The 16,196-nt window shown below is 42.0% G+C and overlaps 1 protein-coding gene across 10 annotated transcripts in view; it reads left to right on the top strand.

The window, feature by feature from the left end:
- The window catches only part of Kif24 (kinesin family member 24), a 73,231-nt gene that overhangs the window by 32,002 nt on the left and 25,033 nt on the right, over positions 1-16,196 (top strand). For 5 of the 10 annotated variants that reach the window (XM_076563488.1, XM_042271000.2, XM_076563489.1 and 2 more), the window contains 4 exons: positions 1,042-1,225; positions 9,064-9,161; positions 10,067-10,282; positions 13,675-13,762. In XM_076563488.1, the coding sequence (XP_076419603.1) occupies positions 1,042-1,225; positions 9,064-9,161; positions 10,067-10,282; positions 13,675-13,762 (586 nt within the window). Of the gene's footprint in view, positions 1-1,041; positions 1,226-9,051; positions 9,162-10,066; positions 10,283-13,674; positions 13,763-16,196 lie in introns of all 10 variants that reach the window. The other 5 variants (XM_076563484.1, XM_076563485.1, XM_076563483.1 and 2 more) reach the window with 1 other exon arrangement.

Genomic DNA, 16,196 nt, shown 5'->3' with positions numbered 1-16,196 from the left:
TGAAACACTTAGTAAACCAGTAGGATAAAAAAAAGAAAAAGAAAAAAAAAAAGATAGACGGTCTAGGGATGTCTTTCAGTTGATAGAGTGCTTCCTTAGCGTGCACAAAACCTTGGATTTGCTCCCCAGCACCAGACAAACATCAGATAAAGTCTGGAGGCATATGCCTGGGATCCCAGCTGCTTTCCAAGAGAATCTGTACACACACACACACACACACACACACACACACACACACACACACACACACACACACACACACACACACCAAAAAAGAATTTAGATTAATGGACAAGAAAAATGTTAAGTGTGCAATTTGCGTCTTGAGAAGGCCTTGGAGTCTTAGTAGCAGCATGTGGATAGATTTTGATGAATTACCAACTGGAGTTTGGGGGCACAGATCACGAGGAGACCACGCTTAGAAGCCGAACACAAGAGAACTAACGAGAGTTTGGTTGCTAGCCTGCTTCTTTCTTTTCTTTTTTCTTTTTCTCTTTTCTTTTCTTTTCTTTTCTTTTCTTTTCTTTTCTTTTCTTTTCTTTTCTTTTCTTTTCTTTTCTTTTGTAGGGGCGTAGAACAAAGAGTGAGGTGGTGTTGGTCAGAGATGGAAACCAGAGGTTTGCCAGTAAAAACTGTCTCGGCTGACATCTAATGTGGGATTGTTTAAGTGAGCTTGGCATGGGGGCAGGCCTATAACCCCAGCACACAGGAGGTGAGGGCAAGAGAAACAGGAGTTCCAAGCCAGCCTGCACTACCATAGCAAGACTCTGTCTCAAAACTTGGGTTTGATGGTACACACCTGCAGTCCCAGCACTTGGGAGGCTAGGGGAGAAAGTTAGGGCCAGCCTGGGCTACATAGCAAGTTCTAGACCAGCTTGAGCTACAAAGTGAAACCCTGTCTTAAAAACAACAACCCAACCAACCAAACAAAACCCCCAAAATAATTATATTAAATGTACTCAAAATGTGCTGATACTTTGACTATTTAAGTAATTGAATCCTTCTGTTAAAAATTAAAGTTGATTTGTAAACATATATCAGACAGATCACTTCAGAGAATCCTTGGACTGAAATGGAGAAAATCAGAGTTTGTGTTCGGAAACGGCCGTTAGGTGTAAGGGAAGTACGTCGTGGAGAAGTTAATGTTATTACTGTAGAAGATAAAGAAACTCTGCTTGTACATGAAAAAAAAGAAGCAGTTGACCTCACACAATATATTCTTCAGGTAAGATCTTTTCCTTACTGTGTTTCAACCCAATATTATCAAGTATATCAGTTTTCTGCTTTATGTTTAAATGATTGTTCTAAAATTCAGTTTCTGGTTCAGGTATTGATTTTTCAATGTTTGTTTATTTGGAGACAGGATCTCACTTCAGCTAGAACTCAAAGAGATCCGGCTGCCTCTACTTCCCAAATGCTGGGATTAGTGGCATGTGCCACTGTACGTAGTTCTTGATTTCTACACACAGTGGCACATGCCACTAATTATTATTGATTAATTGAGGCATTATTATTGATACTTTAGGCCTGCAGTCTTTAAAAATGTAGTGCATTATGATATGATATACATAGTTGGAAAACCATAATTCCTGCATTATACAATGAAGCTCTACCATATATTCACTCAGCATGTTTATGTTAATTTCCCTCTTTCTTTATATATATTTTTAATGAGCATTAGTGTTTTGCCTACATATATGTCCTTGTGAGGGTGTTGGGCCCTCTGAAACTGAGGTTACAGACAGTTGTGAGCTGCTGCCATGTGGGTCTTGGGAATTGAACCCAGGACCTCTGGAAGAGCAGCCAGTGCTCTTAACCACTGAGCCATCTCTCCAGCCCATTTGTGTGAGTTTAATTATACATATTTAGAAAAATCAAGAGTAGAGATGAGAGAAGAAAGAGTTTGAATAAGTAGTTGTGATGACCATTGCTGAGAGTGACGGTCACAAACGTGGCTTCCTTTCCCCTGCACCATGCAATGTGAACTTTTTGATTTCTTTTTGTTTTGTTTTATTTTGTTTTCACGACGGGGTTTTTCTGTGTAACAGCCAGGCTGTCCTGGAACTTGCTCTGTAGATCAAGCTGGACTTGAACTCACAGAGATCTACCTTCCTCTACCTCCTGAGTACTGGGATAAAGTGTGTGCCACCACTGCCCAGCTGTTTTTTGGGTTTCTTTCTTTTTTTTTCTTTTGTTCTTTGTTTTTTAGTCAGGATCTCACTATGTAGTCCTGGCTGTCCTGGAACTTGCTGTGTAGCCCAGGATGGCCTTAACTCACAAAGAGCTGCCTGCCTCTTCCTCCCCAGTGCTGGGTGGGCACAAAGGCATGTGTCAACTGAGCTCTTGTTTGTTCTTTAAATGAAATCTCATTCTGCAGCCCTGGTTGGCCTTGAATTTGCTAGGTATACCAGTCAAGACTTGAACTTGCAATTGTCCTCCTGCCTCTGTCTCCTGTGTACTGGGATTAAGGCATGTGCTTTCCATGCTCAGCGTGCAATATCAACTTATCACTCTGCTGAGTGAGAGTTTTGTTGAGGACAGGGTTGACTTTGTAGTCCAGGCTGGCCTGAAACTTGCTGTATAGCTCCAGCTAGCCCTGGACTCAGGATTTTTCTGATTGAGCATCCTGAGTTCTGTTACAGCAAGTACCATTATGTCCAGCTCTTGAGTATGAGTCTTGTATTTAATTATGGATAATACATTGTTAGGGATATGTTTTCACATTTAACATGTGAGAGTTTAATAAAGTACTGTTCAGACATGTAAAAAATTTCAGTGTCTATTAAAAAAAGTTTGGTGTTGAAAAGAACTTATTCCAAGCTGGCAGGTACCCTTGCACCAATTCTCAGAGAAGCAATGAATGCCAAATGAGAGAAAGTTATACAATCTAAAGTGTGTTAAGATTTTGGAATCTTAGGGGCTAAGGAAATGGCTCAGTGGTCAGTACTGGCTGCACAAGTGTAAGGAGCTGAGTTCAGACCCCGAGCACCCACATAAGAAGTTGGGCATTGTGGCAGATAGCTGTAACCCCGACTCTGGGAGATGGAAACAAGAGGTCGGCTTTCTGGCTGGTCTCGTTAATTGATGAACCTCAGGTTTAGTGAAATATCCTGTTCAAAAAATTGGATTCAGGATGACAGACTCCCAATATCAATCTCTGGCCTTTCCATGTGCACGCATAGATGTGTACACCTGTGCATACACACAAGGATTTTGGAACTTGGAGTTTCTATTACTATGAATTGCTTCCTTAAAAGAGTCTGCCTCCATAAACATTCATATTGAATGTTGGTTCTCTTGTTCTCTTGCAAGACCCAGTGACTGGTAACAAGAAAAAATGTGGTGATTAATGGGATGTGCTAGCAATTCACCTTAGTCAGCTGGGATATTATTCTATTGCAGTAAATTCTTTAGCACTGAAGTTAAATTGTTGAAAATACCCCTTCTTTCAAATTTGCATTGTTCTTCCAAAAATTGAGTTTCACAGTGACATTTAGAGTAATCCAATAGTCTTTCTATGGGCAATAAATTACTAGGCCACTATACAGCCAACCCAATCATTTTAACAGCTTCATCGATTGTTGATCAATGCACAGTCTATTAGGTTTCAGTGGGAGATACTTACTTTGAAGATAGTCTAAATGACCAATTAGTTGTAAGGCTAGTTAGTTCCAGGGCTACTATAGCCAGAGTAATAGCTCTGTCCAATCACCGTCTACCCAAGGCTTCCTTAATGATGCTTCAGTCACAGTAATTCCCTTCAGGAGGCATCATATTATCTTTTGTATTTTTCCATTATCCCCAAACACAATAACCTTACTTCTTTGTCATTGCCATCGATCAATATTTATTGAATACCCATAGATTCAGTGGTATTTTCTCTGCTGTTGAACTTTGGACCTTTGATCTCATAGGTCAAAGTCCTTACCTGCCAATGCTATGATATAAAAATATTGGAAGGACTCACATCCTCTCTTTTTTTCTTTCCTTAAAAAGAAGTCTGTATCGAACTTGCTTCTAAATGAAAGGGATCCTAGATTCTTTAAGTTTTATATTGAAACTTATTCAAGGAGTAAACAGAAAATATGTATATGTAGTTAAATATCCTATCTTTTTAAATCAGTATGTCTGCCACTTACCCATTAAAAATTTTATACAAGCACAGTAAGTGAAAACAAAAGTATTTTCCTTTCCAAATTATTTCTTTTTGTTCTATTTTCTTTTTTTTATTTCACTTTTACACCTCCACCCCCATCCCTGCCAAATACTGGAAATTCAATTTAGGGCCTCACCTATGCTAGGAAAATACTTTACCACTGAGCTGCATCCCAAGCTCTACCCTACTTTCCAATTTTAAAAAAGGTATTTATTTATATATTTATTGAGGGACTATATCATTATCTAGTGTGCTGGCTTGGAATTTCCTTCTTGAAGCCCAGGCTATATATAATTGTGATCCTCTTGCCTGGGCAGCTCAGGTTCTGAGATTACAGGCATGTACTACAGGGCTTAGCTAGTCCTTTTAGATTGGTTGTTGTTTTGTTTTTTGAGACAGTTTCTCTGTATAACAGCCCTGGCTGTCCTAGAATTCGATTTGTAGCCCAGGCTGATCTCAAACTCACTGAGATCCTCCTGCCTCTGCCTCCTAAGTGCTGGGATTAAAGGCTAGCGCCACCACTGCCTGGCCCTCCATTTAGATTTTTACAGGGCTCTGGATAGTTGACTAGGTGGGTAAGAGCACTCACTGCTCTTCCAGAGGATTTGAGTTCAGTCCCAGCACCTGTGTCAGGCAATTCACAGCCATCTATAAATCCAGTTCCAGCGGATCTGACACCCCCTTCTGGCTTTCATGAGCACCCACACACATACAGTAAACACTCATATACATCAGTAAAAATAAATCTGTACAGGGACTCTAGGATTTACCATATCAGCAAAAGGCCTGTGCTTTTTGTTTCATTTTGGTTTTGGTGTTTGTTAAGACAGTCTCACTCTGTAGCCCTGGCTGGCTTGGAACTCACTCTGTAGATCAGGCTGACCTGGAACTCAAAAGATCTGCCAGCATCTCCCTCCCAAGTGCTGGGATTAAAGGTGTGCGCCACTATGCCAACAGGGCTCTGTCTTTAATTTCATGAGACAAAAAGAAATACACGTTCTTCTCCAGAAGGGCACTTGTTGTGGTTCATTGGTTGGGTTTTTAGGGAGAGGTGAGTAGTGGATGAGACAGGATCTTTCTTACCATGTAGCCCTGGCTGGACTAAAGCTCCTGTGTAGCGCAAACTGGCCTCACACTCACAGAGATCTTGCTTACCTGTCCCTTCCAAGTGCTAGGATTAAAAACACGTGCCGCCACACCTGGCCCTGGTTGGTTGGTTGAAGACAGAGCCTCATTATGTAGCCGGTACTAACTTGTGATGCTCCTGCCTCAGTGTCTCCAGTGCTGGAATTATGTATGTGTGCACTATTCCTGGCTTCGTTCCAATTATTTAAATGAAAAAAAAATTGTACTGTATAGCTCATAAAGTTAACAAGAGCTCTCTCTGAGTAAAAAGATTCGCAGACAGTTTGATTTTCTTCCTGTTTTCCACATTTCAAATATTATCAATAATTTATGCTTTTCTTTTTTGAAACAGGGTTTCTGTATAGCCCTGGCCATCCTAGAACTCACTCTATAGACCAGGCTGGCCTTGAACTCACAGAACCTGCCTCTGCCTCTCCAGTGCTGGGATCAATGGAGTGCGACACCACCTCCTGGCTTAGATGTTGAATACGTATATTTTGATCACTTTCTTTGGTCTCACATTTAACAGTAAAAGCAGGGGAATGAATGGCTCTGGAAAATATATTAATGTGGTAACCCAGACTCAGAAAGACAGGTAGCACATATTCTCTTCGAATTTTAGTATATGTACTGCTGAAGTGAGTGTTCCATCTTCTCTCTTACAGACAGCTTAGCTTTTAATTTTTATATGTGTGTACGGGGGGGGGGGGGTACGAATGTAGATCAAGCTAAAGGGGGGCCATGGGATGGGGAGAAGAGGTCTTTAAGGAAAGGGGAGAAGGCATGAAGATAGAAAGGTGCCTCTTATTAAAGGTGGATACAGGGAGATGGGAGAAGGAAGAGAGGGAGGAGGATATAAAAACATGATGCTGAAAAACAGCTGGGATTCACTGAGGACGGGTGGGAGTTTCTTTTGGAGAGGGCAGATTTGCTGTAGAATTAGATTGTGCTAATTGTGGAGCAGCCCTTTGTGTACACTACAGTGTCTGTTTTGAATGGAACGTGATACGGTTGACAGCTCACGTGGCTCTGACTTCTCTTTATCGCAGCAAAATTTTAGTACAGTGTGTTGTTTGCCCTCACTGTGTAACAACCTGTTTCACATAGAAAACAGATGCAGGTTTCTACTCATGCCTCAAGAGTTTGTTCCTCTCTGAATTTAATTCATTCAAACCCTTTGTATATTTCAATTAAGATTTAACCTTTCATTTAAGAAAACAATTGTTGAAAAATGACATAATGAAACTATTGTTTTCTGTACTGATTAAAAATTAACAAACAAAAATGTGAATGCAGTTACTGCCAGAGCCAAGGAGATGACTCTGAGTAATTATGCTTGCTGGGCACGCCCGAGGACCTGAGTAAAAGCCGGGCATGGCTGTGTGTTCAGAACCTCATCACTGGCCGTGCTGACAAGCAGATGCCAGTAGCTCTTGGCCATCCAGCCTAGAAATGCAGGCTTTTAGTCCAGTGTGAAACTGTCACGAGGCAATAAGGTGAAGAGTGATAGGTGTAGACACCTGAAATCCTCCTCTGGCCTCTGTGTGCACACTTACATGTGTACAACTCCCACCCACCCCCACTACACACAGACACACGGCTTATGGAGCTCAAACTGGTTGTGTACCTGAGGTGACCTTGAACTCCTGATCCCCTTGGTTCCACCTCCTAAGTGCTGGGATTATAGGCATGTGCAACCGCCCCTGCTTTTACTCTGTACTAGGAGCTGACCCTAGGGTTTCGTGCATGTTAGGCAAGCATTCTACCAACTGAACTACATCCCCAGCCCAGATGTTTTTTTTTTTTTTATCATTCTGCAGATTCATTCTTTCACTTTCTAATGTTTGGTAACTTTGTAAATGGTAAACTTGGCCCTGTGATCTCATTTTCTTATGATCTAACTTCCATTCTAATGTAATGTAATGGTACATAAAAGATCATTGAACCTGGGGTAGAGTAAGCCACATTAAATTTGCCAAAGTCCAGTTTTCTGGATCTATCTGTACAGTTCTCTTTAGTAAATAATTAGAGCAGCTTAAAATGTGGCAGAAGATAGGACCTTAATCTCACTCGTTGTGTACTAATTATCATTCTGCTATAGTCAGCGTGAAATTACAAAGATTTCTTACTCAGGAGTAGTTAGGTACCATCATGGTAAGCCTCTAAATTGTTCAAAAATTATAGCCATTGAATTATCGCTTTCCAGACCCAGTGTAATGAAGTCTCTTATCTCTTTTTCTAGGTCACTTCAATTTTTTATTTGTAGCCCTTCCTGTCACATCCAGTCATTTGCCAGTTTTTTTCGTTTCCCCATTATTGTCACCTATTTTGACTCTTCTTACTTCACCAATGAATGACTAGAGTCTAGTCACAATCTAGTCACATTATGAACTCAGATTAATCTTCTAGTGAAGTAGCTCAGATTATCCTTCTCTTTTGCATATTCTTTACTTTATCCTCGTTTCTGCTAATTCCTTTATGGCTGATGTCCCAAGACCCCTACCATGTAGTCTAAGTCACTATTCTAGTATTGTATCACTCTTCCGCTTAGCGGAGTCCTTCCTGAGTTTAGTCATACTGGATGTCCACTGTTGCTAACCATAACTAAACAGCGAATTCCTTGTGCTGTCTTTCTTTGACCTTTTGCTTATGCTTCTCTGACATTATCTTCCTTCCTCCTTCCATCTCCACCTCTCATACCACCCCATCCAATCTCAGTAGCCTTTTTCATAATAGCTTTCCCAAGGAGAAGAAGTGTTTTCCCATTGAGTTATTCCCTCCCTCTTCCACTGGGCAAGAATTTAATAGAAGGAACTTGAAGAAAGTCATATACAGAAACTCTGCTTTCTGTTCAGTTTTTCTAAAACTGCCCAAAAAGTTATTATTAAAATAAAAATAGGGCTTGGAATACAGCTATGTTGGTAGCGTGCTTGCTCGGCATGAGTGAAACCCTGGGTGTAATCCACAGCACCACGTAAACTAGGCAGGGTGGTACCTTCATGTAATCCTAGCACTTCGGAGATAGAAGCAGCAGAGTCAGAAGTTCAAGTCAGCTTGGGACACATAAGACCCTGTCTCAAATAGTAATAACAATAATCAGTCAGATCCATTAAAACAAAAATTGTGACTTGCCTATAGCTAAATACTTAAGAACTCCAGTTCAGAGTATCGGGAGATGCTGAAGACAGGGCAAGTACAACTGTGAGGATGCCTGTTCCTTTATCTCACCCATACTTTCTCTTAAAGTTCTGCTGCAGGGAGGTCACGTGTGTATCTGTGTAGATCAGCACCTTCGGGAGCCGGGTAGAATGATGTCTTTATCTTTGGGCTGCTGCACACTCCTGTTGCAGTGTACTTCCACCAGATAACAGTGAATGTTTGGGGAACTACAAGTTAAGCTATGGGACCCACAGAATGAAAATTGATCCCTAGACTTCACACACATTTTCAAATAGATTGACCTTGCCTAGTCTGTAGGCTACTCCTTATAGAATTCATTTCCTCTCCCAGAGCCTAGAGGATTGGCTCACTCTTACCTTCATCACTTCACTTCCCTTAGGAGAGAACAGAAGTTGTCCACTTTAGCTGTTACACTGTGGGAACATGTGAGGAGAAGTGGACAGCAAAGACCGTCATTAACAGTTACTGGTTATTCGTTTTTTTTCTGAGTTTGTCAGTCAGTTACCATTGCTTAGAAATGTGTTTGGTTTTTCCTGTGTGTTAGTAAACTAGTGGTGGTGAAAATACAATGTGTTTCTATAAAAATCAAGTTTATTTTTCAGCATGTTTTTTATTTTGATGAAGTCTTTGGTGAGGCATGCACCAATCGAGATGTCTACCTGAAGACTGCTCACCCACTCATTCAGCATATTTTCAATGGGTGAGATAGATTGATTCCTTCTCTTACTTTTAGTTTTTTGTTCTCCGTAAGCTGTGTTCCTTTACTAATACATGGGTGCTTTTCTAGTTCTTTTCAATGAAATGTGAATTTACGTTGTAACCTAGATTTACCAAATATTTCCTTTTACACTGGAGACAGTGTTCCTCTGTTTCCTAGGGAAGTAAAAGCTCTCAATAGTTTGATTTTGTCAGTATCTTCAGAATAAAACATGGAAGTGGTTGTAATTAGCTTGAACTTTGGAATCTCTAAGCACTTGGGAAGATAAAGTGGGAAAATGGACGCAAATTCAAGGTCAGCCTGGTCTACACATGAGCTCCAAGAGCTCTAGTCCAGCCTGGATTACAGTGATCGCAGTCCCCAAACAACAAACGCAAAACACGGAATGCAAAAGGAAGGACAGAGTCTTTAGGACACATCTAAACAGCTTAGGAAGAATAGAAGCTTGGTGTTTGTTGCTGTGTGTGTGTGTGTGTGTGTGTGTGTGTGTGTGTGTGTGTGTGTGTCGGTGCTGGGAACCAAACTCATGGCCTCCTACGTGCAAGGCAAGCACTCTACCAACTTAGCTGTATCTCTAGCTCAAGTGGTGTTCGAAGTCCTTATCTCCTTATAGTCAGTAGTTGCCATACACACACACACACACACACACACACACACACACACACACACACACACACAAAATCAGTTCTGTAAAATATTTCCTTTAAGAAAACACATCTTGGTTTGAGGATGTTTTTACTTTTGTTTTCATAATATAAGCCTTCTTAAAGAATTTCATGCTAAATTCTTCAAGGATTCTGTTTCTTCCTGACTTGTCATTAAATGTCTCTATGTAAATTATCACTTCTTTAAATATTTGTAAGTAATTCTAATTATTCTCCCCCCAGAGGCAATGCCACCTGCTTTGCATATGGACAAACAGGTGCTGGGAAAACCTATACCATGATAGGAACTCACCAAAACCCAGGACTGTATGCTCTGGCCGCCAAAGATATCTTCAGGCAGCTGGAAGTATCCCAGTCAAGAAGGAACCTCTTTGTGTGGATCAGCTTCTATGAAATCTACTGTGGACAACTTTATGACCTCCTAAATAGAAGAAAACGGTACTAGATAGGAGTGAGAAGCTGTTGATCTGTGTCTGTACATCATGTTTGAGCCAGAGCTCCACAGAATCGCTCTGATCACATGACTTGAATGAGAATCGTTTTTGTGAAATGGCAGTCTCTTGAATGGGATGTTCTGTCTTCCCCTCCCTTCCTTTTTCTGTTTGGAGACTGTGTAGTCCTGTCTGGCATAAAACTTGCTTTTTGGCCTGGGCAGCCTTGAACTTGTGATCATCCTGACTCAGCTTCCTGAGTAATAAAATTAAAGACTTTTGCCACTATGCCCAGCTTGAATACATATTTTTGAAACTGTTAACTCAGCTAGAGAAAAATGTAAATTAGCCATCCATTAATACCCTCTTGGCGCTGAAGATTGAACCCAGCACCTTACACACGTTTGCAGGCATTCTGCCACAGGGCGACAGCTTCAGTTCCCGTTACTGGTTTTTTTTTTTTTTTTTTTTTTTTTTTTTTTTGGTTTTTTGAGACAGGGTTTCTCTGTGTAGCTTTGCGCCTTTCCTGGAACTCACTTGGTAGCCCAGGCTGGCCTCGAACTCACAGAGATCCGCCTGGCTCTGCCTCCCGAGTGCTGGGATTAAAGGCGTGCGCCACCACCGCCCGGCCCGTTACTGGTTTTTAATAGCAATAGCTTAGTATCTACCAAGACTCCTCCCCTTTTTACTATGAAAAAGATTATAATTTCAGAAAAGTCAGGAAACCAACATGTATTTTATTTAAATATTTTCCCTTTAAATAATGTTAGTGTAAACTTAATGATAGTTTTTATGAGATTGGCAAAAGAAATGTCTTTTCTTCACATTCAACTTTTTTTAGATTTATTTTTATTTTATGTATGTGGGTGTTTAGCCTGTCTGTATTTCTTTGTACTACATGCATGTTTGGTGCCTATGGAGGCCAGAAGAGGGCATCAGAACCCCTGCAACTGCAGTTACAGACAGCTAGCTACCGTGTGAGTGCTGGAAATGAGCCTGAGCCATCAGGAAAGGCAGCCAGTGCTCTTAAATTGCATTGTAATGTCTTTGTTTTGTGGGCATATGTGTATGTGTATGTCTGTAGGTGTGCATATGCCATGATGGGGATGTGGAGGTCAAAGAATAACTTTAGGAGTCATTTCTCTCTCTACTATGTGGTCTAAGGTCGAAGTGGTTCTCAACCTCCCCAATGCTGTGACCCTTTAATACAGTTCCTCATGTTGTGGTGACCCCCCCAACCATAAAATTATTTTTGTTGCTACTTCGTAACTGTAATGTTGCTATTGTTATGAATTGCAATGTAAACATTCGTGTTTTCTGATGGTTTTAGGTGGCCCCTGTGACAGGGTGATTTCACCCTCCTCCCACGGGTTGAGAACCACTGGTTTAATGGCTGGAACTCAGATTGTCAGGCTGGTGGCAGGAGCTGTCCCGCTGTCCCACCTTCAGCTCTTTGCTCTGATAACATAAAGTGATCTAGGAGTGGATCGGTGTGCCTGTTACACATGTCTGTAGAATAGTTTTGTTTAGATGGGAACCTGTGACTTAACCTGAACGTCAGGCAGCAAAGTTGAAGGGATCTCCGAGCTGGAGCGGGGAAAGGTGAGAGGGAGGTCGGAAGGGAAAGAAGGATTGTCCTGACAGAATCAACTAAACCTGACACATGGGGAGGAGGGAGTGGAAGTTAACGGGGTGGAAGGCTAGGGAAACTTCCAGCACCACAGCAAAGGTATGCAAGCCTCTGTGGAGATGTCCGGTGTGACATCCGAGTCCATGTGCTGCAGGCAAGCAGTGGAATAGGGTGTGGGGCAGTTCCTGTTCCCTGGGAGAGCAGCATGGGACGGCTCCAGCAGGGAGGGCTCCGGTATTGGGCAGCATAACTGAAGAAGCCGGCAGGTGTGCTTCGACAGACTTGCATTGTCCACCATCCCAACGAATAGGTGTGCCCGTGTGCCACCTGAGAGAAACCACAAAGTGTTCAGGCTTCATCTCTGAAACGTAACTGTCAGAGGAAGGCGGTGCCGCCCGTGAGTACTTGGGGCGGGAGTTACTTTTCTCACTCGCCATCTTTGTGATGGTGTTTAAGCCACCAGTTAGCTGCATTGTGGCTTTTCTCTCAACCCCAGGCACCCTCCTTCCAAGCCCTTTCCAAGTTGAGGATGTAGCTGTGTGGTAGAACATTTAACCTACTGTGTGTAAGGTCCTAAATTCAAACCTCAGTATACAAAGAAGAAAGAAAAAGAGAAAAAAATTTCCAGGCATGGTAGCAGAGACCTGTATGCCAGCTCTCATCAGGCTGAGATAAGAGGATTACAGTTTCAAAGCCATCCTGGACTACACAGTGAGACTTTGCCTCATCTCCTAATCCCCCCAAAGCTCTCTGTGGTCATAATGCCTACTACTTTTCAGTAAAAGTCACTGTTGTACATGTAGTCGTGTGTGTGTGTGTGTGTGTGTGTGTGTGTGTGTATGCTTATGAAGAGACAGGATATCTGACTATTTCAGAATATAATTCTTTAATGAATTATCTAAATTACCACCCTATATATCTGTATTTTTCCACAAGTTGAAGGCCAGCTTGAATTACATAAAAGACCCTGTCTCAAACAAAATAAAAATATGTTATCATGACTCCTTCTGTTACAAATTAAAAAAACAAAACCCCACCCCTACTGTATTTGGGGAGACCATTGGCTCAGACAACCTGGAAGGCAGTAAGGCTTCAGGGATATTCTGCTCCATTGCTCAGGGATAAACGTGGTTACTTTACATCTCTCTGCTCTACCTGTTACCTTCATCCTGAAGCTAGTTCTTCGTACATACAGAATGGCTGCTGCTGCTTCCAAGACCACGTGTTTTCTCCTCAAGGGAGAAGAGAGCAGCTAACAAGCAGAGACCAGAGCTGTACTTTATTTATTTATTTATTTATTTTGGTTTTTCGAGACAGGGTTTCTCTGTGTAGCTTTGCGCCTTTCCTGGAACTCACTTGGTAGCCCAGGCTGGCCTCAAACTCACGGAGATCCTCCTGCCTCTGCCTCCCGAGTGCTGGGATTAAAGGCGTGCACCACCGCCGCCTGGCCAGAGCTGTACTTTATGAAACAGCAAAGATCCTATACCCACCATTGCACTGGTTACTAGCCAGAACTATGCCATCCATGCTTTGGAATATGTATGAGCTTTGTGCTCATTCTTTTGATTTTAATCAAAGATACTGATTTGTTTACCACAAGGAAGAACCACCACGGTAGTCTGAAGCTGATATTAGGAGGTAGGGCTGGGGAGGGGAAGCTTAGCCATCCCATCCAAATGGCAAAACCACTGTGTAATGGGAGACTCGGAGAATGTGCAGAGAACGCAAGACAATCCAGTGTCATACCAACCACGGTTTTTCATCCCCAGGCTCTTTGCAAGAGAAGATAGCAAGCATGTGGTGCAGATAGCTGGTCTTCGAGAGCTGCAAGTGGACAGCGTGGAGCTCCTCCTCCAGGTAATGCATTCCTCCCCTTACACCCCTCAGCAGCCTCAGCCCAGGGAGAGACTTCATTTTGCTTCCTAGCAAGTGTGATGGCGCAGATGAAGGTGGAGGGCAGTGACACCACTCACACTTGTGGAATGTGAGCCACCTTTTGAAGCTAGCGTATTTCTCCGTGGGGCCCTAGAGTAGGAGGCAGGGCATGGGGCAGAACAGATGCGTGGCAAAGATGCTCTTGGGGCCAGTTTCAAAGGCTGCGATTGTATTTTCTGGGCAGTGAGCTCAGGAGAAAGCTGCTAGAGGCAAGTGTTCTTATTTTAAATAAAATATTAATAAGCAATACTTTCACATGCTCTCAAAATCCAAAGAATTGGAAAATACCCTTTCCATTCCCTTTTCCCGAGGCAACTAATTTTATTAGTTTTTGTGTATCCTTCCAAAGGAATTTTGAAGTCTGCTTCTTTATTAAAAGTTATCTGTTTGTTATAGCAAATATAATATTTGTTCGATGTTAAATCTAAACATTGCAGAAATATATAAAATAGTAGAAAATAAGAGCCCATTTACACACACAGTCTATGATATCCACTATTAATTGGTTGTTGTTTTTTCTTGTTCAGAGGTCATTTATTGATTTATGTACTAATATATTTCTAGTGAACCTTCTTTTAATGGTCCTCAAGCCTAGCTTTCTTGGGGGAGCAGATGCTGGGGATCAAAAAGAGCCTTATACATACTAAGCAAGTACAGTGCCACTGAGCTCTGGGCTATCCTGGCTCAACTCCAGCTTTACATTAGATCATTCATGGGCCCTTTTCTTCGCTTAAAAAAATAGCTTAACTTTTTCTTTTTAAATAAGGTCTTCTATAGCTCAGGCTGGCTTCTATCTTAATGTGTAACTAAGGATGACCTTCACTGTATGATCCTCAGGTCTCTAGCTCTCCAGTAAAGTGATTGCAGGTGTGAGACACCAGCTAGTTCTTTGTTTTGTTTGTTTTGAGACAGGGTCTTTATGTAGCCTTGGCTGTCCTGGACTTTATGTAGACTTTGCTTGTCTCGAACTCACAGATACCCACCTGCCTCTATCTGCCAAGTGCTGGGATTAAGTGTGTGTACCACCACACCCTACTGTCATTATGTTTTAATGTTAATTAAATGTAATTAAGTTAGAACACTTAACTAACAAATATTTGGCTGGAGGTTTTTTTTCCCAAATATCATGTGATTTAATCACCATAAAGTAAGATATGTATTATAAAGCTCCTCTTCCAGATGAGCAAACTAAAGGTAAAATTGGAAGCTGGTCATCAGTGAGCCAAGGGCTGGAAGAGCCAGCTTCCAGGCCAGATTTATCAACTCTGAAGCAGCATCCTTTTCACCTTTTTACTATTTATTGTGGAATATTAGGGACCAGTTTTTCTTAAGAAAGTAAAAAAATAAAATAAAAATCACTGAATTAATACATTTATGGCAGTATCTTCTGGGTTGTTTGCTTAAAATTGAGCATTTACTGGCTGGTTTTAACCAAAAATAATAGGGTTTGGGGACGCTTTTGTTACCACTTTTTCAAAACAAAGTATTAAGAATTGCCAGTAATGGTGGAACATGCCTATAATTCTAACACTTGGGAAGCTGAGACAGGAGGATCATAAACCAGGCCAATCTGGGCAATATAGTGAGACAAGAAGGGGGGGGGAGGGAGGACTTGGTGGTATGGGGCTGGAGAGATGGTTCAGCAGATGAGAGCACTCACTGCCCTTGTGGAAGGACCCGTGTTGGACAGTTCACACACTTGTAACTCCAGTTCCTGGTGGGTCCAACACCTCTGTTCTCCAGTGCACATACCCACACACGGAGAAACATAAGTCAAAATAAAAATAAGTCTTAAGTATTATGTGAAACGGTAAGGTAACTATGATTAGTAACACCTTAGTTTCTGAGTTTGTTTTTCCAGCCCTTGCTTATCTCGGAGGGTTGAGTACACATTTGTGTCTAATCACACCTCTGTGTCTGGGGATCTGGCTGCTGTAGCAGATGACCTAAGAGCCTTTTCTACTGACTCCAGAGGCAGGCACAGGACAAAAGAGGCTGGGGCTCTGAACATTCTCAAGCTGTCCAGAATGCCCTCTGCAGTGCAGTCTGAAGGAAAATGTTTCTCACACATGGATTCTCTGTGGTCTTGGCCTACTTTCCCAGCCATGCTTCATTGTTAGGAGTCTGAGGGGACTCTAGGCCTTGGGACTCGAGATGGGAATGGAGCAAACACTCTAGGGAAATCCTTTTCCTTAACGTGGGGCCACAGCTGTGCTGCTCCCCCTGCAGTGTTGGGAGTCAAACCCAGGGCCACACACACACTAGCAGGCACTCTGCCGCTGAGCTCACCACCGGTCCCACAGCTGTGCTTACAGGACAGTCTGTGTCACGTGAGCCTCTCTTGGAAAAGTGGATA

Source organism: Peromyscus maniculatus, chromosome 2, assembly GCF_049852395.1.
Source record: "Peromyscus maniculatus bairdii isolate BWxNUB_F1_BW_parent chromosome 2, HU_Pman_BW_mat_3.1, whole genome shotgun sequence".
NCBI lineage: Eukaryota > Metazoa > Chordata > Mammalia > Rodentia > Cricetidae > Peromyscus > Peromyscus maniculatus.
The sequence above is the reverse complement of the archived record's forward strand: the minus strand, read 5'-3'. Positions and strand labels throughout refer to the sequence as shown.